Here is a 19,217-nt window from a genome sequence, read left to right as displayed (position 1 = left end):
GGCCACAGCCATGGTTCGGCAATTCGACTCAAGTACTACTGTAGTAGCGAGACATCACAGCTGACTGCAATGCATCTAACTTCCTTTCGTTTCCTTCTGCTGGACACTGCCTACACGCCCCTTCATCCTCACTAGAATGCAACCTCACCCATTCGCCAGAATTGCTTTAGATCCTTCATTCTCCTTTCTATCCTAATTATCCTCAATCACTCCCTACGCCGATACGGCCGGTTATCAAACGCCGGAACGCGGCAAAATTCCAATCAGCAAAGCTGAGCACCATACTCGACCAGCTCGAACGGCTTCATCCTCGCCTTCTTTCTTATAGGCAAAACTCGCTTATACCGTATGCCAACAGCACAGGCACAGTATGGAATCAACCACACCGACCGCGCAGCAGAGGCCTCTAAAATGGGATCTAGCTTACCAAAACCGGATCCGAGACGGAGAATGACACGACCAGCTTCAGCTACATTGCAGCAATGTGACGAACTGGGCTTGACTTCACGCTGGAATGGCATTGGTTTAGCATCCTCAGCCTCGGTACGCAAAGTCCCCAGACGATGAGTACACTACGACGTGCGACTATCGATTCCCCATATGACCGTCCACCTTCGTCCTGGCCGCTCGACGCCTCGATTTGCCCCTCGTCTCTCTTCAACCCTGTTGAAAGATTGTCAACCGAATTATCCGTAAGAAGCGGGCGGGCACCCCGCGCCCAGGAACTTGTTTCCGTCGACGTCAGACGCTCAGTATCATTGGCCCGCAAGGTGCCACGGATCCGGGATGCATGCAGAGAACAAAGGAAACGTACCCAAGCCTTGGGACCTAGGGCTGCAAAAGCACAGTCGTGATAAGATTTGACAGTGGGGCTAGGCGCTAATGCGAACCGGTGGTTCCATTGTTCCACCAGAGGCTGAGTCGACGACGCTAAGTTCTTCAGGTGCCTGCGTGACGAATCATCGTCTCGTAAGTCGACTGGGGTCTAGACGTCGCGGGGGCGAAGTTGTCACACTTCGACGTTTCCGGTACACTTGGCCTGGCACTATCGATAGACAGGTCCAGTTCTTGAACAAATAGGGTTTGGCCGGCTCGGGATTCGGCCCTTGAAAGAGAGAGAGCTCCCGATCGGTTTTCAGAATCCAGGCGAATTGCGACGCATTGCGACGCCTTTCGACGGAGAAGTTAAGCGGAAAGGAAAGGTCATTTGATTCCTACGAATTGGTGTATCCAAATATCGACATAGGGGAAAGTGGAGCGAATGGAAACTAGCGACTCAACAGCGAAGAAAAGCGTGGTCAAGTGGAATGAGGGTAAGATATACAGTCCATGGAATATTTCATGGGGGCAAGAAAGGAAAACAAAGAAGGGGTTGATGATTTGTAGAGAAGGAGGATTTCGGAAATGGGAGCCGCCACCACGGCGTCGACACCGTCGGTTGCGAGCTTAATCTTCTTGGTAGGAGATTTTGCGCATCTCGCCCAAGCGTGTCCGGGCACGAGCGAGAGCGTTCTCGAGCTGGAGAATTTCGACCTATAGCGTGCTTCCGTTAGCGACTGTTGCGATCATGTGGGAAGAAACCGCAGAGGAGCGGTCAAGAAAAGGGACGAAAAATACCTGTTGCTCCATCTCCTGCACCTTGAACTCGTGAGAACTGAGCTTCGCGTAGTCCACCGCCTCGTTGTCATCGCGGTTCTTCTCAGCGATTATATCCTGCACCTGTCGCACCAGAGCCCGGCAAGCCGCACCGACAGCCTTGCTTGCAGTCTCTAATCGATCCTGCGACTTGCTCATGAACGTGGCCTTGACACGGCTGGCAGCGACCAATTGCGCCGTGCTGGCAGCAACATCGTTACTTGCCACGATGAGTTGCTCAGGAGAGTTACGACCGGAGATCACGCCGTCTGCGGTTTCGATCAATGTGTTGGTTGAAGAGGCGACAGCCTTGGCAGCCGAGATAAGACCCTCCGTCCAGCGGTTATTCTTCTTGTAGAATGCGGTGCGCGAGGAACTACCACGTCCTTCTCGGACAATTTCCTGTTGCGACGCAGTAGCGGCCTTGATGAGCTCAGCGATAGCGTTTGTCACGGCAATCGCAGCCTCAAGAATGACGTCGTTGATCTTGAGCTCATAAGTAGAAAAGCCATCGCGGGGTTTGCTCTTGAGTTTCGCTAGTCGCTTCACTGCGGCATCGATCGCATCTGCAGCCTTTGTGAGCTCTTGGTCGACCAAGTCTCCCAAGTCACCGTTGGTTTGGATTCTGGTGCTCTTCGGTGCGAAGGCATCTACGAGCTTTGATAGAGCCTGCAAGTCTCTCTGCACCTCAGAGTTGTTGTTGATAACCACATCCACCTTCTTCATAGCCTCCAGGCCTTCGAGGCGGAAGGACTGGAGTCCTCGGAAGAAACGCACAGTGGCCTGCGCGGACTTGCGGGAGGCATTGATCAGCTGATCAGCACTCTTGTCATCGTTTGCAAAGCGGGTCAATCCCTTCGTGTTGCTAAGGACATCAGCGACAGCTCCAGAGAAGGTAGAAACCGTCCGGATAATCTCCGCATGAGGGCTGTTCGGTCCGTCGCTGATGTAGTTGTTGAAGGCAGTGGAAAACTCGGTTGCCGAAGCAGAAGCCTTCTCAATCTGAGAGAGAACGTATGGGGGAGAAGCATTCTGGTTACCAGCCTGCATACTGGAATCCAACTCGTAGAGTGCATCATCGACACGTTGCACACCGGCTTGAAGCACAGAGTCGATAATGTCGTTGATTTTAGAGACAGTGCCGTGCAAGACATGGTCGATCTGAGTATCCAGGGCATTGTCGGCGTCACCTTGGCTCTGTGTGCACGTCAGCTTGGATCCACCATGGTGGTGTTTAGTATCAGACGCACCAGCTTCAGCTCCTCGAGTTCCTCCAGGGCTTGCTCCATAGCGGACTTATACACCTCGATTTCCTGGTCCTTTTCGCGCAGAGCAGTGTCGTGATCTCCACTTCGGAGCTCGTTGTTGGCGCTGTACTCCTCCAGTGCGCGAGTTTTATTCTACACTTCTGTCAGTGATCACTTGGAAAGCGAATTGGAAGGTATTTCTATGGCTGACCCTCAATGCCTCCTCCAAATCAGCCATCTCTCTGTTGTACTTCGAGAGCAAGGAGGAGATTTCAGTGCCCTTCTGCCGCTCTGCATTCTCTGCTCGGTCGAGGGCGAAGCGGAGTTCTCGCTTAACCTTCTCCAACTCGTCTTTGTTGGATCCTGTCAAACGCTCCCGATCGTGGAGAGCACGGTCTCGCTCCCGGATCATGTCAGCCAACTCGAGGTTCTTCGTCTTGAGTTCACGCTCCAGCTTCTCTCGTCGCTCAATAGCCTCCTGGGCAGACGCAGCCTTGAGCTTGAGACTCTTCGTTGTCTGGAGCAGATCCAGATGTTCCTGTCGGAGTTGAGAGTAGAGCTTGGCCAGAGCTTCGTACTTGCTTCTCCAAGTGTTGACTTGCTCCTGAAGGGCTCTAATTTGCTCGTCCTTCGAGGCATTTTGCATGTTCATATTGGATGTTAGCTGATTCATCTGCTCTTCCAGGTCCTTGACACGGCGATCGTATTGCTGGAGCATCAGCTGGTCTCTCTCGTACTGTGCGCGGGCGTTTAAATTTTCACGTTCAAGTTCGGCCAGTCGACCCTGAGTCTGGCTCTGGTACTGCTCTCGCATAAGCTGCTCCTGGGCGAGGCGCTGCTGCTCTGCCTGTAGACGTTGCTGCTCTTCAAAGTCACGCTGAGCTTGCTGCTGCGCAAGAACCTGCTGTTGCTGCTGGTCTTCCCACTGTTGCTGAAGGCGGCGCTGCTCAGCTTCAAATTCTTCCTGCTGACGCCGAGCCTCGGTGCTCCAAAAATCATTGATGGGCTCCGGTTCGACAGCCACAGGCTTCGGCGGCGGGGATGGCGTCGCCTCGATCTCCTTAGTCGGTCGCTTTGGTAGAGCTGGACGTTCCTCATCTTCTCCAAGAAGACTTGGCGGATCTTGCGGAAGTTTGGGGATAGTGATGAGACTGGTCAGGTAACGTAGATTCGAGCATTCGTAGTAAAATCTGACGAGCCGATAGTGCTGGGCGTCATAACGGCCATGCAGAGGAGAGAGCGCATCGGCGTCACCCGTGGCTGGGGAAGTCAGCCAGTAAGTATGATGTATGGAGGGCATGAATAAGGGGATTGGTTACCGGTGTGCATAGCTCTGAGCATGCTAGTGATGAACTTGTAGATTCCATAGCTCTCTTGGACAAGAGGAACCAAGGCTGAAATCCGGCATTCATTGTGAGTGCCTGATTGGAAATGTGAAAAGATAAGTTTCTGGAATGCATCGATCTGATCCTGCAGGCCCATAAGATCGGTGATGGTCTCGTATCTAGCTTCCGGTAAGTAAGGGGTAATCAATCAGATCCTGAGGAATTTCGTTACCCTTCATTCGGATCATTGATCGACTTCAAACTAATGTACTCCTCATACTCAAAAAGTCCTGCGACAACGTCAGTAACTATATAGCGAGGTAAAGGCGAGAATTCATACCATTAAACTCGGGATGATTCCGGTGGAAGGCCAGTTTAGACTCCAGATAGAAAACGTATTCCCTAATCAAAGGGCCGTATCCTATTCACACCACAATAGTTAGTCGCACGGACAGCAAGCCTATCAAACTCTCGCGGGATATCCGGCAAACCTCGAATGCCCTCTCCTCCGACGCCCCTCATCAAGCTATCGACCCAATTGACATGTTGTTGCGCCTCACGGATGACGACCGGATGACCCTCCTGCAGAACCTTGTGTATGGTGATAAGAGCCTTGAACGTCTGTACTTCGTCGGCAAGCACCGGTTGCCTATGCGCCAAACCCGCCTGTCAGCATCAGAAGCAGGGAGATTGCTTGAGCCCGGAAACGTTAAACGTACACCTTCATCCCAGCCCAAAAGGCAGTCGACGATTTATGGTCCCATGTATACACAATGCAGCTTCTAACATGTTTTCCTGTAGCACGATATCAGTGGTCGGAGTTTCGTGGGAATGGACCGAGTGGCGGAGCGTTTGAGAGAGGAGGCAGGTAATAGGAAGGCAGGTTGCGTACGTTTAGGCGCAGTCTCATCTGCAGGTTTAATCTGGTCAGCCGCGATATCCAATGAGTCGGTAGGTGAAACAACTGCGCACGCAATACGTACCGATACTCGTGGCCTTGCGGATGTTTATCGCCAGATCAGCCTCCGTGCTGCGGGGAGCAACGTCAGTACACTGAGTCGGACCACTATCTTCTCAATCGCCAATTGTAGAGCGCAACGTACCGACTCATTTTGACGTCTGCGACCCGCGAGAGTCAAGGACAACGATCGACCGTATAAACGCTGCGGGAGCTGGGGAACCCAGTGCGGACGAGCAGCCTGGAGAGGCGGGAACGACCGGTGATAACGAGAGATTGGGCGGCTGGAACTGCGAATCTTCGAAAGGAAAGAGAGAGAAGAAGATGAGGATTTCCTCCCGCAAAGAGACTGAAGAATAAAAGTACAACGAGAAGGATAGAAGATTGGAATGACGTTTGGGTAGACGGTGAACGCTGACGCCTGGGGTTTCTCTCCATACAGACACCCAAGTCCGCCGGTCTTGGCATCCAGTGCTTCGTCATCTCCATGTACATTTCGCTCAGTAAGCTACACGGCTAGTTTTCGATGGCACTATTGGATGTCTGAAAGACTTAGATTTATTGGCAAGATTGCTGGAAGAGAGTAAACTTAATCCATGCCATGTAATCGCCCAAGACTCCATTCGCCAGACCAAAGGATACACACAAGGTTTAAGGGAGGCAAATCCGAACACAAAGATATCAACACTGGTGCCTGCTTTTCTTGCGAAAATATTAAGCCAGCTCGTTATTTGTAAGAATATGCTTCCTGCAGTACCTTGTCGCTGTTTCACAGAAACAAGAACCGAAGTTGTTGATGGCGTATCATTCTAATTCCCGCAACAGAAGGCCATTAGCTACGGGGAGCCCTGAGAGCTTACTCGGACCAGCGTCCCGACGATGAACTGCTGACGGCTGAGCAAGTGTGCCATCTTGTTCTTTCACCTGACTCTGTCGTGTCTTGACTTCAGAGTCGCCCTGTGCTCCAGGTTGAGCGCCTTCAACAACCATACCTCGTCCAGCGAGGCCTTGGTCGGGGGCAAAGTCAGCAGGGCTATTAGGCGCCGAGTCGTAGGGAGCTTCGATGACAAGAAGTTCATCAGACCGATCCGCAGCGCCGTCTTCACCGATCACCGGCTTTCGTCGGGGAAATGGAGATCTGGAAGTCGGATGTTTCCCGGTTTCTTCTGACGGCTCATGGTCCTGCGGGCTCGTGGGGATAGGCTTACGCTTTGGTATGGAGACGGAATTCTTCTTGACGTTGACCTTTGCAGGTCTGGGTAACGGTGTACCTGGAGGGGGAAGCGGATGCCCACGCCCGATTGGTTCTTCAGGTGTGCCGGCAGGCCGTGATGCTCCCTGCCCTGCATTAGACTCTCCCCTTCCAAACATTGTTAACCCCCATTTCTTAGCCATAGTCGTTGCCGTATTCAGCGAGAGCGAGGTTTGAGACTTCTTATCCGAGGAAACAGGAGGAGGAACTGAACGAATTGAGCTCTCTAAAGTAGCAGACCGCCGAGTTTTGTTGCTGTTCAAGGATGTACTCGAGCGGCTGGCTGCGCCTTTCATACTCAGCGATGTCTCACTGATCTGGGCAGAGGATGGGCGCTTAGGTAGCTCGTGGCTCGGTTCGTCCAGGCCTTGATTTGACTCGGCAATCGAAGATTCACGACTATGAAATACGGCGTCCAAAATGCTCTGGTTGTCAGTTGGCGGGGAACTGTTCGGCGTTCTATTCGGCGAAGCAGGGGGAGAGCGGTTGGATATCTCGATCATAGCACTAGTTGCATAGCTCTTCTCTTCGTTTTTGAAATCGGACAGGATGCCATCCATTTGCCCATGGTCAGCAGTCAATACGGGATCAGCGGTATGTGAAAACGTTCGGGACCGAATCGCCCGTGGCGGAGATCCATTAACTTTCCCAGTTGGTGAGGGCATGTCAATGCTCTTATCAAAGCTCCCGGAGAGTCCTGACTTCCTGCGCGATTTCACAGAATTGGTGGCGGACTCGGCAAGAGCGGGAGCACTCACGGTGCGATCATCCTTGGACTTTAATGTGTTGATCGGGTCTTCCTTGGAGCCTTCCAGCACTTCAGACCCGACTCCAGATTCATCAGGAATATCGACAGTCGAATCAGGCTCTGATGTTTCTTGATGCCAGATTCCGCCACGGAACCGCTGCGCCAAAGTATCCAGGAAAGGAACATCATCCCAAAACGGTAGTACAATGCTTTCTGCCACCATTTCTCGAATTTTGCTCTCGATTGTGCGGATGATAATCCCGTACGTTATTTGCTTTGAGCTAACAATGGGCTCAATATCCATAACCATATCGGGCATCGTTTCAAACGCAATCCACGCTCGATTGCTCGGTGGCGGCTTGAATCGTATCAGCAAGTGTCCCTTCAGCTCTTTCAGTACAACCGCCAAAACAATGTCGACCTCTCTAGCCTTGAAGCGCTGTCCCAGGTCGATGCGAACAGTAGCCGCGATCTCCACACGAAAGTTACCTGTGTACTGAACGTCGGTTTCGACGCAACAATTGCCGTCGACAGTGAGATCTTTGAGCCTCGGGTTGATAATGAAGGGCGCGCCGTTTCCCATGTTGATACTGCGGAGACCAATCTTGCTGATAAAGTTTGGTTTGTTGACTCGAGAGATTTTTTTGACAATCTTAGTCCGGACAAATTCTTCCATCTCTGGAGTTTTGTACAAAGCAAGGAACATCCGGCCTAATACAGCATTTATCCATCGCGTTTGAAGCTGCTCCTCGGAGGAGTGTAGGCGCTGGACTAGTGTAACGATATGTTTCACATCGAAATCTTGATGCGTTGGCGGCCGGTCCGGGGGCTTCCCTATCTTGGTTTGGTTCTGAAGCATAGCAAAGTAGAAGTCTTCTTTTTCGGAGAGATTCTCGGAGAAGAAGTAAAATGGAGGAGTCGGCCCTCCAAGGTCTCCCAGAGATTCGAGCCGTCTTGAAAGGCTGATGGCATTCCTTTTCAGCCAAAGCTCGCCTTCCGGTATCTCCCCTTCTCCGCCGTAGATGCTAACATCATGATGATTGAGAGAGATCACATATCTTACTTCTACCTGGTTTGCATCATCGTATAGCATGAGATGGCCGTGCCTGAATGCTCACCATCGTTAGTCAAGACGAACTATACTCTGAGTATGGGAGTAAAGGCAGTACCGAAGTACAATGTAAAACATATTCCGCGCCCGTTTAGCATTCTTCGAAGTCGTTTTAGTAGGCTCTATTGTCGGAGCTTGCTTTCGGTCAAAAAGACTCCTATACATCGCTTGATACACGCTTGGGCTTTCTGCGGCAATGACCTCCCCTGCGGGGGTAGTCCTCTCTGGAGGTTTTCCATTGACACCACCTGGGACGTATTCACGACAGACGACAAAATAGCCCGCGGCAACATCAGTATCGTGAGTGCGATAGAACTTCTCCGCTAGCTCATCGGTTCCAGATTTGAGACTGTATTGATCGTCATTGGAGCGGCGGATCGAGGGAACGGTGGAGGCGCTTGAATGGTCGGACTGCGGGGAGGATGACGGAAGAAAGAAATAGGAGTAGATAAGAATCAGCGACAGGACCAGAGGGAGAAGGGTAAGTCCGCCGAGGAAGTATGCAAAGAGAAAGCCGTTGAAGTAACCCATTGGGAGCCCACTCGATCAGACGGGTATCAGCGAGAGCTCCGCAACGGCCAGCGCCTGGTGCATTATGAGGTACCGATGGAGGGGCCGAGGTTGAGCGTGTAGCCGCGTGAAAAAAAGGGCCAAGAGGACAACGGGGGAAGGCACAGCTCATACGTATGGTGCCAGTTTTTCACAGTTGGGAGCTGACAAGAACACGAGACATCTGGCGGCTCCTGATACATCCCAGTCAGCGGAGCGGAGTTGGACCTGCCAGAGTAGCTTCAAGCTGTCGCGAATAACGATGATGACGTTGCACCCGCCATTCCTCCGCCCCTTCCGTACCTACACTCCGAACGCCCCGTCGATTCTTTCGAATACTAGCCCGCTGCTATTATGCTAGTACTCAATTTAAGATGTATCAACATGACTCCTCATGTCCCATTCAATAACCTACGTAGGTACATTCTGATTCATTCAGCCATACTGGGTGGGTATAACGTAATCCGAGCCATACCATAAAGGAAAAAGAAAAAGAGAAAGAAAAAAAAAAGCCCGAGAAAAAAAGCCCATTTAATAGAAACGCCAAAAGACATGCTGGTTTCAATAACTGGTTGCAGAGGTGGGAGCCGAATTTTGGGAATTAACGCTTGAAGCAATCAACATCCGACGCGACCAAAAGCCAGCCATCAACGCCAGTAGGAACATTTCGTAACAGGACAAGCGATTTGCGAAAGAAGTATTAAAACAAATCCTTGGAGAATGGTAGTATGTAGACGTGCGGAGAGTAGGATCGTGGTCACCAAGGAGGGCGTTAGAAGAGAAAGAAAAAATATGCAACCAATTACTCTGCCTTGCCCTGAGTCACTTTGGCGGCTTGGATAGCCGACATCTTCTGTGTCCAGCCTTGCGTCGGTTGTGGCTTTTTGACGGTGCGAAGGTCATCTGTAGCGAACCCTGAGATGCGCATGTTGTAGTTTCGTTCGAGAACGAGCTGGATATCCCGGATCTCAAGCGTGGACGAGTGGCGGAGCTTAGCAAGACGGCAGGCGGCAGTAATGACATCGTCGACGAAATCGTCTGCCATTTGAAGGACAAACTATGGTTGTTATTTGGGTTAGTTAAGGCGTTCCTTGATAGAGTACACGCAGAGAAGCAGAGAAGGAAAGAGTTGAAGGCAGTAGTGGAAAATGATAGCCTACCTCCTCGGCATCTGGGGTGAGCCCCTCGCCTTCTCCTCCGCCAGTTACCTGTCGAACTAGAATGTCGAGCATTTTCTTGCTGAGGACTCTCTGTCCTTCGCCTTCAAGGACGTAGCCGGGATGTTTCTGGATTGCAGGCTGGCCCATCATGCCCATGGCGCCGTGACTAGGACCGCTAGACAAAGTCGGGCGATCTGGAGCCATCGGAACCGCTTTTGGAGGGGGCACATTCAGGTTCTTGGGAATAACCATGTTGATATTACGGGCTGAGTTTTCAGTTGACCGGTTTTGTATGTAACCAGGAGGATGGGCGTGAGTGTTGGCAGCAGCCTGAGTCATGTTCTGTGGTTGACCGGCGTTGGCATTGTTGGTTCCATTTGCCGTGGTGTTAGTCGAGTAGCTTTGTGCGGCTTGCGCCATTGCGGCTTGTTGAGACAAAGGTCGCGGGGGTTGTCCCTGGACATTTGTGGACTGTGCAGTGGAAGAGGTCGGTGTCGAGCCATCTGGAGCAGGAGGCTGGTTGAAGCCTGGGCCGCCTTGCTGCGGTTGGCCTTGCGGTTGTGCCTGCGGAGGTTGCTGCTGGGGCGCCGTAGGAGCAACGGCAGGTGCAGTAGGGGCGCCCTGAGTAGCAGGAGCTTGACCCGGATGAGAAGTGGCGGGGGACATTGCGGCCTGCGCGGCTTGATTTCGTGCAGCGCTCACAGCAGAATTAATTGTATGAGCAGCTGGCGCCGGTGCTTGCCCAGTATGGACCGACGCAGGAGCTGGCGTTGACCCAGCTGGAGCCACCGGGGCAGTCGTGGGTGGCCTGGCAGCTCCTTGTGGTGGAACTGGCTGTGGTTGCACGCCTGTCCTCTGTTGCTGGGCTTTGAAGACGTCTTGCTGCTCTTTGAATTTCGACAGGAACTCGCTTCCTTCGCGGAAAAGTTTATCAGCCTGCATCTGACGGTTTTTGAATTCCTGCATCTCCTCCGCCGATAGGCTCCCATTGCTTTGGCGCTGTGCGATTTGCTGGCGTAACTCGCCCAAGCGGACTCGTCCGATCTCCTGCTTCTGAAGCGCAATACCGTATCGAAGTTTAGCTTCCGGGAGCCATGTCTGCGCTTGTTCACTTGAGATGTTTGGGGGGAGGAAGAGCGACAGCGAATTGACCTTTTGCTGGATCTGCGGAAGAAGCTGGCCGAAATTCTGCGGGTTGACAGACTGCGATCGTTGGACCGGTTGTCCCTGTGCTGCAGCAGAGGCAGCCTGCATCTGCTGATGCTGTAGCTGTCGGTTCTGTTGGTACATTCTCATGCCTTTCATCAACGACTGGGAAAGTTGCGACAACCTCGAGTGTGCTTGCTGATATTCAGCGGATTGTGGATCGCGACCGTTGAGGATTTCCCAGAAATTTCTTACTAGCTGGGTATGTTGAACTTTCTGCTGATCGTTGAGATGAGGGAGTTTCTGCACCTGGTCCGTCCGAATCAGGTTTGAGTGCTGAGGGACCATCTGCTGAGGGCCTGCGCCCTGGGTGCCATCCATTCTGCAATATACTGAGCTATATATAACCTATGACGAGTCGTTTCACTAGGATAAAAGGGCGGCAGTGGAATATAACGAGCGAGTGAGGGACGCTTTGATGCAACGCTGATGCTTGAAAGGAGGGATCGAAGGTCCGGTTAACCGCGTGTAGGGGTTGCGTACGGCCGTCAAAGATCGGAGGAGAGGACTGAAGTAATCCTTATCAGACGAGATATGAGCCCTCAGTGCTAGCCTCTGCAGGTCTGGACGAGAAGTATTGGGATAATCAGAATAATGATTCCGAATTTCTGATGACAGGAAGAATGACGCCGAGATTGACCCTCACTTGAGAACCGGAGCCTCAGGCTTGGCATTTTTCACTTGATAGTACATAACACACCGACAAGCATGCGTTGTCTATTTCCGATGTTTTATTGGGTATTGTTGATTCTTATCTATGAAGCTTATTGTTCCAAGTAAGCCGGGTTCACTTTATTTTCACTGAGATTGTCCCTTCACCCCAAAGGATGTATACACATCTTCGGAGCGTGTATCTAGCTCAGGCGCCCTCGACTGGTGATTTATAGACAAACGTCTTCCCATCTTATGGCACTCTGGAACTCTATAGAATAAAGCTTTCAGATCAGCAGTCCGAGATTCATGGCTCCTCGATGATCGGAACGTAACCAAGAAGCTGTTATCCGCTCTCAATTATCCGCGGTCGGATATTAGTTCTGTTACTGTAACAGAGTCGTGGCTGTCGCAGTTGTGGTAATACAAGTAGCGACAGGAGCTCGTTTCAAGGGACAGGCTTCGACTTTGCCGCGAGCTGAATGTGTCACTAGCCGTCATATTGTCTGGCTCGTGGCGTGAGTTCATTCCAGTCGATTTTCTCCGTCTAGGCGTCAGCCAGCAAATGGGTCGGGAGCGCTAGGTATACCGGCGCAATGCGTTATAGAGTGTCGAGGTTGAGGTTTTCCGGAACCTAGGTAGCAGTCAGGCCGAGAGACGAACGCGACAGATTCATCCCAGTAGGCCGCCGAAATCACGCTCCATGCCAGTGACGCGAGCCTCTAGAGTACGCTTCCTCCTTTCTAGGTCCTTTATCTCTTCCAGTTCTCGCTCAAGATCGGCGTCCGTAACATCAGATATTTCTGAATTGACTGCTCCTGTATTCTCGTAATCGTCGTAGTCGTCATCATATGAGCGGCTCATGCTTTCCAGTTCTTCGGTGTTCCTGGCTACCCGCTCCTCTAACTCGGCGATTGACTGAGAGACCAGTTGATGGCGGTAACGAAGACTCGCAATCTCATCCTGGGCACCCGCAACAGGGCTTTGGCAATTGTCAGGATGAATGGAGAGAGGCTACAGCAGGTAGGACTCACTAGACGTTACAAAGGATTTCGGCGCCTTTGAGCAAAACATCGATATTGACTTCGCCGCGGGGACCGTTGCCAGAACTCCTAGCGGAACGCTTGATCTCCTCCATCATATCAGACCCCAAGACCCGAGCGACTGCCGATTGATTTCTGTTATTTCGCGCTGAATAAATGCGACTCGCCATAGACTCTGCTTCTACCTCGGTTTGAAACTGCGTGGCTCGCCTTGTCGCTCGTCGCTGAGAGTTGCTCGATTTCACCATTGGCTCGCTTTGAAAAAGAGCCCGTTCATGGGATTCCGTGTCTCGAATCAGAGCGGTAATATCGTGGGAACCGAGGAGGGCATTGGTAAACATCCGTGGTGGGGGGAAGCTAAAGGTCGTGTTAGCATTCCAGCAGAGAGGGACCAGAAGGTGATTCTCACGGTAGTTCTGCGATCGCATTCGACGAGAGCATAATCTGCTCCAGGTGGTTCTCTAGGAGCGACATTGTTCCTGTGAACGATTGGCATACAACCCCGGTCGCTGGTGGTTTGCAAGTGTAAACAGTTCGAGCTCCAGCCGAATGCTTTGCCAAGAGAGACCGATTGTTGTTGCGACTGCCTCAGGCTCCCTTCGTTTCGTTTCGTGGCGATGCGATGCCAACAAAGCTCGAAATCACAAAAACAACACGCACATCTAAGCTCCGCGAGGAAATTTCCTTTCTACGGAGCTTATTTTAACGTCCCGCCTTTCTCCACGCGACTCTGACCTTCTTGTCGCGAGGCGACGGGACTTTGCAGCTGGCTGGCGCTTTCGTCGGTAAGCTTTCCCCCAACTGATACTGACTAAGCTCCGTGTGCTGGATCTCTTGGTGTCCATCCGCTCAGAGGCCGCCAGCCTTGACATCACATCACCACCTCATCAACCACCCTCTTCACACTTATACAGGCCCCGTCGTTCATCGTCCTCTCTATTTTCTAGTTTGCTTGCTGTATCTGGTGCTGTTCTTGCTCCCCGTGTTCTGTTTCTCGTTTCCCCGGATCGTTGTCTCCAATCACCCCTTCCTCTGCTTCCGGTACCGCGGTCCTCATTTTGCTCACCTGAGCTCGAAGCTACGCCTAGACCACAGAAAATGCCGGCTGAGAGGCGCTCCTTGAGATCAAACAACAAGTCGGATACCTCCTCCTCTGCTAACGGTGAGAAGACTCGTTCTGGTTCCCAGAGCTCCAGCTCCAACAAGGATAAGCCGGCGCCTGCTCGCGCCGCTGCCAACAAGGCCAAGTCCACGAAGGCTGCCTCTTCAAACACCACCTCAGACTCCGGCATGGGAGAACAGCGAGACCAGCCGCATAGCAACGGCACCGATCCGACAAAGAATGGCGTGAATGGCTCTGAAGATGTCGAGATGGAAGAGGATACGGCAGGTGGGCCTACATCCTCATTCTACGCCAGCAAGGGCCGGAAAGGTGACCAGAAAATGACTGTTGTAGTGCCTCCTACCAAGGGCTCGAGGAAACCCGACGACAAAGGCCAGGACCAGGAAGGCGATGTAGCCATGGAGGGCGTTGAGGGCGAGGTGCCTGAGTCAGAGATCGATCCCAAGGCCAAGGCTATCCAAGGTTAGTTGTCATTGCACCATACTAATTCCAGCATCGCCATACTAACGAGATTGCGTTAATTCCGCTCAGATATCAAGACAAACTTCACCCTTCTCGAACGAGCCGTCGCCCATTTCGATCCAAGATTTACGCTACGCGTTCTGAGATCGATATCTTCGATGCGCAAGCAGATTACTTCGGACGTGCTTGCTGAAGTTATTGTGGATGCCTATCCCAAATCAAGTCCCACCGCTTCGTTCTTGCTGGATGCGGTTGATCAAGCTGGGGCCTTTGAGAGTGTCAGTAGCTCAAAGATGGAAGTTGACACGGATAAGACCAAGTCCGCTTCAAAGGAGATGCTTCCCGAGATTGACGTATATCTGTCCATCTTGGTTCAGATCTACCTATATGATCGGAAGGACATTGAGGGTGGCGCCAAGTTCTCGACCGGCCTGATTGAACGACTACGATCTCTTAACCGCCGTACCCTCGACTCGCTTGCTGCTCGCGCGTACTTCTATTACTCCCTCTTCTTCGAGCAAATTGCTCCACTTCCTCCTTCTCCCGCTGCCACCGTGACTACAATCCGCCAACCGCTTCTTGCAGCTTTGCGAACCGCGGTTTTGCGTAAGGATGTGGACACTCAAGCTACCGTAATGACACTGCTCCTCCGCAACTACTTGTCGACCTCGCACATTTCACAAGCCGATCTGCTGATTTCGCACAACCACTTCCCTCCATCCGCATCAAACAACCAGATCGCTCGTTACCTATATTACTTGGGTCGCATCCGGACCATCCAATTGCAGTATACTGAGGCTCATGGGCACCTGATTGGCGCAACTCGAAAATCGCCTTCGAGCCACAGCGCACGTGGGTTCTACCAGGCTTCTCACAAGCTACTCGTCGTTGTTGAGTTGTTGATGGGTGACATCCCCGACCGTGCGATTTTCCGACAGGCGGCCCTTGAGCGAGCTCTGCACCCTTACTTCCTGCTCGTTCAGGCCGTGAGTGTGGGTGATCTTGACGGATTCCTAAACATCGTAAATACCCACAGCGCAACTTTCCGGAAGGACGGCACATACACTCTCATCCTACGCTTGAGGCAAAATGTGATCAAGACGGGCATCCGTATGATGTCACTCTCTTACTCCCGCATCTCGCTTCGGGACATCTGCCTGCGCCTCGGACTGGACAGCGAAGAGTCGGCTGAATACATCGTCGCCAAGGCAATCCGAGACGGTGTGATCGAGGCAACCCTAGATCATGAACGAGGGTTCATGAAGAGCAAGGAGGTTGGAGATATATATGCTACTAGAGAGCCCGGCGAGGTTTTCCATGAGCGTATCAGGGCATGCTTAGGTCTTCATGACGAGAGCGTCAAGGTAAGGCTATTCCCCGCCGGTAACCCAATCCATCGATGAAATTTAGGCTAACTTTGGCGTAAGGCCATGAGGTTTCCAATGAACCAGCATCGTCTCGAGCTGAAGAGTGCGCAGGAGGCAAGGGAACGTGAGCGAGAACTGGCGAAGGAGATTCAGGAAGGAGACATAGACGACGAGGACGCTGGCGGCGACTTTGATGCCATTTAATGGTTTCGAAAGTTGCCTTGCGTATCCGCTTCCCTTTTCTCATCTCCGAAGTCACCTTATTCGGAGATTGAGAGGGATTTGATTACATTTTGTTCCTACTGCAATGCTACCACCGTTCCGGTGTTGTACTAGGGCAAATGGCGGCAGATCCCTGTGTTTCCTATATTCTACTAAGTCGTTTCCTTTGTAACTCGCATCAATGTTTCTAGATGATAAGAGAGCGTCGGGGGCGCCTTGTTGTATTGTAAATTAGGAATATTTTGGTGCATGACATGGTAGTAATATCCGTAAGAGAAGACGCGTGCCCAGGTTCCAGGAGGTCACTGTGATAAGCAAGACCCGTTCCGGCCCGAATGGAGCTCCGCCGCCGGAGAAAAACTTCCAGCATTTGCTCATGCGCGGACTCGACCTCCACCCGCAAGAGCAGCTACGACTCCAATCCGGCTCTCAATCTTTGCATGCTTGCTGAGGGAGTTGCTTACTCTTTCCTTTGTCAACATTGAGCATGAAAGCTCGCACAGTTCCAGCTCGCAGGCTGGTACTTGCATCGCCCGTCAAACCTCAAACGACGCTGATATGCTGGCAATGCCTTCGCAATGACCTCTTCCTAGAGCGGATCCAGTGCCAAACACGCAAATACCACCCTACCCGGCGGAAAGATGTTTCTCCCTTTGGCGCAGCCGTGTCCGCTGCTCAGACCATCTTCAAGGGCCTCCCAAAAGCTCCTCCGGGCATCTCGGTTGACCCGCTGAGGATCGTGGGAAAGGAGCTTAAATTCCTCAGCAAGAATATCCGTCAGCTACTTGGATCGGGCCATCCCACCTTGGATAAGGTGGCCAAATATTATACCCGAAGTGAGGGCAAGCATATGCGTCCCCTGCTAGTGCTGCTTATGTCCCAAGCAACGGCGTTGACTACTACACGGCAGAATCGTCCTGTGTCCGAAGCGGACTCGACAGCGACGGTCAATGACCCCATAACCTCTCCCTCAGTCCTCGCCGACGCCAACCCGGACCTAGACCGATTTACATCCTCCTCAGCAGCCGATGGCCAGTACGATTTCGCCGGCGACGAGAATATCCTCCCCTCCCAACGACGACTCGCTGAAATTACCGAGCTGATTCACACAGCGTCCCTCCTCCACGACGATGTCATCGATAATGCCGTCACCCGTCGCTCCTCCAACTCCGCAAATATCCAATTTGGAAACAAGATGGCGGTTTTGGCGGGTGACTTCCTCCTAGGTCGCGCCTCCGTTGCCCTGGCCCGCCTGCGCGATCCCGAGGTCACCGAGCTCCTGGCCACTGTCATCGCCAACCTCGTTGAAGGCGAATTCATGCAACTCAAAAACACCGCCGAGGACGAGAAGAACCCCGTCTTCACGGATGAGACCATTTCGTATTATTTGCAGAAGACGTACCTGAAGACCGCCAGTCTCATCAGCAAATCGTGCCGCGCTGCCGCCCTTCTCGGACACAGCACACCGGAAGTCGTCGAGGCTGCTTACTCCTACGGCCGCAACTTGGGTCTCGCCTTTCAGCTCGTGGACGACATGCTCGACTACACCGTTAGCGGCGTGGAACTCGGCAAACCCGCCGGTGCGGACCTCGAACTCGGTCTCGCAACTGCACCTCTTCTCTTTGCCTGGAAGCAGAACCCTGAATTAGGCCCCTTGGTTGGTCGGAAGTTCAGCCAGGAGGGCGACGTGCAACGGGTATGCCTCTCCTCTTATCCCCAGTCCTTTTTCATCTCACAAAAGCAAAGTCAAAAAGGGAGCAGCAGGTGGCTAACCATTTAATCAACTTTATCAGGCTCGCGACCTCGTCTACCGCAGCAACGGCGTCGAGCAAACCCGCGCACTGGCCCAAGAATACGCAGACAAGGCCATCGCCGCCATCAGCATCTTCCCCGGTAGCGAGGCCAAATCCGGCCTAATCGAGATGTGCGTCAAGGCCATGAACCGGAGGAAGTAAAAAAAAAGCTCGCTTTGCACGCGAGCTTTAGCCCGTCGGCCAACCAGCCAGGTAAACGACCTTGATCGCGGCCTCGAACTGCATATACGCCGAGCCCACCTTTGAGGCTATACTGCGATTATTATCATTATGACTCCATCTCTCAACCCAAGGAAGGGTAAGGACAAGAACGAAAGCCTCGAGCGGATCTCAGGCTGCTGGATTATCTCCTCGAAACCGTCCAAAAGGTCTTGCTGAAACTCCGCTATCCGTTTTGACCCCTCGGCAGGAATGTCATCAACAACATATGTACCAGTAATCTCGTTTTTGTTATGTATTATCTATTTGCATTGGCTATTTTGTGGGATGCTATTGTTTGATATTAGTCTGATGCATCTCCAACCCATCGAAGAAGGGAGTTGTAGTTTCGGTATACAGTACATAGAGGAAATCTCAGAGATTGGGTGTTCGAGTAATTCTACTGACTACTTTCTACTGCGTACTAGAGGCCTTAGAGCTATAGGGCAAGACTGAAAAGGGAAGTAAAAGGAGGCCCATTCCAAAGACAACTCGATGCCGGTATCATTTCTCTACTTGCTGTACTTCTTCTATCAATTTCTATGAAGACATGGTGACAAGAAAAGAAACGAAAAGAGGAAACGTATCAAAACCAAAACGGCAAGCGGGGAAAAACAAGCATCGCAATACGAACAAGATGATAAACGCTCATGGAAACTCACGCAAAAAGACGCAGATTTGGGTTTCCAATTCCTGTGTATACAAGGGGAAGAAAGGGAACGGAAGGAAATAGGATATAGCGCCAATTGAGGATCAGCGCGCATAGATTATGTTGGACAATCGGAGAAAAAAGAAGAAAAGATATTGGTGGTTATAAGGAGGGCTGGATCGAGGTACCGAGAGCGTGGGTATTCTCAGGTATCGAAAAACAAGAGGAGATATAATGACATATGAGATGGGTACTTCGCACGCACTTGGGCGAGCTAGAAAAGTTCACTTGGGCTGACTGTGGTAGCCATTGTTTGTATACAAAGCCACAGACACATTGAGGTTTGAACCTGGAAAAAAAAAGTGAGTGTGTGGGGATCTTGAAAGATCATAAAGATAGACGAAAAAGGATAGGCGTATAAGAGAGCCGAATCGAACGCGGTCTGGGGCGCTCGATGTGAAGACAATAGCAGCAGATGTAGGTCAAGTCAAGGGGAT

The 19,217-nt window shown here is 51.9% G+C and overlaps 6 protein-coding genes across 6 annotated transcripts; 1 reads left to right on the top strand and 5 right to left on the bottom strand.

The window, feature by feature from the left end:
- Positions 1–966: 966 nt before the first annotated feature.
- Positions 967–5,609, bottom strand: BJX68DRAFT_224458 (putative cytoskeleton assembly control protein Sla2). Its single transcript, XM_071038270.1, has 12 exons — positions 5,311–5,609; positions 5,191–5,237; positions 5,100–5,117; positions 4,927–5,002; positions 4,699–4,856; positions 4,548–4,628; positions 4,440–4,497; positions 4,202–4,386; positions 3,094–4,142; positions 2,886–3,035; positions 1,618–2,832; positions 967–1,533 (listed from the first exon to the last, which is right to left on the bottom strand). The coding sequence occupies exons 1-12, from the start codon at positions 5,316–5,318 to the stop codon at positions 1,447–1,449; spliced, it is 3,132 nt and encodes a 1,043-aa protein (XP_070904886.1). The 5' UTR covers positions 5,319–5,609; the 3' UTR covers positions 967–1,446.
- Positions 5,610–9,072, bottom strand: BJX68DRAFT_224456 (uncharacterized protein). Its single transcript, XM_071038269.1, has 2 exons — positions 8,335–9,072; positions 5,610–8,271 (listed from the first exon to the last, which is right to left on the bottom strand). Exons 1-2 carry the CDS (start codon positions 8,805–8,807, stop codon positions 5,970–5,972), a joined length of 2,775 nt encoding a protein of 924 aa, XP_070904885.1. The 5' UTR covers positions 8,808–9,072; the 3' UTR covers positions 5,610–5,969.
- A 521-nt stretch (positions 9,073–9,593) lies between these two features.
- Positions 9,594–11,793, bottom strand: BJX68DRAFT_224453 (putative transcription initiation factor TFIID subunit 12). The gene is made up of 2 exons (XM_071038268.1): positions 9,986–11,793; positions 9,594–9,882 (listed from the first exon to the last, which is right to left on the bottom strand). Exons 1-2 carry the CDS (start codon positions 11,510–11,512, stop codon positions 9,628–9,630), a joined length of 1,782 nt encoding a protein of 593 aa, XP_070904884.1. The 5' UTR covers positions 11,513–11,793; the 3' UTR covers positions 9,594–9,627.
- Positions 11,794–12,514: 721 nt separating this feature from the next.
- On the bottom strand, positions 12,515–13,359 carry BJX68DRAFT_261160 (uncharacterized protein; the record flags this gene model as incomplete). The annotated part of the gene is made up of 3 exons (XM_071044101.1): positions 12,515–12,824; positions 12,877–13,242; positions 13,295–13,359. The coding sequence occupies 3 exons, from the start codon at positions 13,357–13,359 to the stop codon at positions 12,515–12,517; spliced, it is 741 nt and encodes a 246-aa protein (XP_070904883.1).
- Positions 13,360–13,983: 624 nt separating this feature from the next.
- BJX68DRAFT_251934 (proteasome regulatory particle lid subunit RPN3) lies at positions 13,984–18,014 on the top strand (the record flags this gene model as incomplete). Its single annotated transcript, XM_071042476.1, has 5 exons — positions 13,984–14,470; positions 14,540–15,834; positions 15,898–16,018; positions 16,554–17,755; positions 17,853–18,014. 5 exons carry the CDS (start codon positions 13,984–13,986, stop codon positions 18,012–18,014), a joined length of 3,267 nt encoding a protein of 1,088 aa, XP_070904882.1.
- A 532-nt stretch (positions 18,015–18,546) lies between these two features.
- On the bottom strand, positions 18,547–19,127 carry BJX68DRAFT_224444 (uncharacterized protein). The gene has a single exon (XM_071038267.1). The coding sequence runs from the start codon at positions 18,833–18,835 to the stop codon at positions 18,605–18,607; it is 231 nt and encodes a 76-aa protein (XP_070904881.1). The 5' UTR covers positions 18,836–19,127; the 3' UTR covers positions 18,547–18,604.
- Positions 19,128–19,217: the final 90 nt, after the last annotated feature.

This window comes from Aspergillus pseudodeflectus, assembly GCF_044049435.1.
Source record: "Aspergillus pseudodeflectus strain CBS 756.74 chromosome Unknown BJX68scaffold_2, whole genome shotgun sequence".
In the NCBI taxonomy this organism is placed as follows: Eukaryota; Fungi; Ascomycota; class Eurotiomycetes; order Eurotiales; family Aspergillaceae; genus Aspergillus; species Aspergillus pseudodeflectus.
This window is presented reverse-complemented; position numbering and strand designations above follow the sequence as displayed.

Coding starts and splice junctions, on each gene's coding strand:
- BJX68DRAFT_224444 (XM_071038267.1), bottom strand. CDS start 18,835: ATGCGCGCTGATCCTCAATTGGCGCTATATCCTATTTCCTTCCGTTCC.
- BJX68DRAFT_224458 (XM_071038270.1), bottom strand. Junction 4,498..4,547: donor GAATCATCCCGAGTTTAATG/GTATGAATTCTC, acceptor ACGTTGTCGCAG/GACTTTTTGAGTATGAGGAG. Junction 4,143..4,201: donor GCTCAGAGCTATGCACACCG/GTAACCAATCCC, acceptor TGACTTCCCCAG/CCACGGGTGACGCCGATGCG.
- BJX68DRAFT_224456 (XM_071038269.1), bottom strand. CDS start 8,807: ATGGGTTACTTCAACGGCTTTCTCTTTGCATACTTCCTCGGCGGACTT. Junction 8,272..8,334: donor ATGTTTTACATTGTACTTCG/GTACTGCCTTTA, acceptor GTGAGCATTCAG/GCACGGCCATCTCATGCTAT.
- BJX68DRAFT_224453 (XM_071038268.1), bottom strand. CDS start 11,512: ATGGATGGCACCCAGGGCGCAGGCCCTCAGCAGATGGTCCCTCAGCAC. Junction 9,883..9,985: donor TCACCCCAGATGCCGAGGAG/GTAGGCTATCAT, acceptor TAACAACCATAG/TTTGTCCTTCAAATGGCAGA.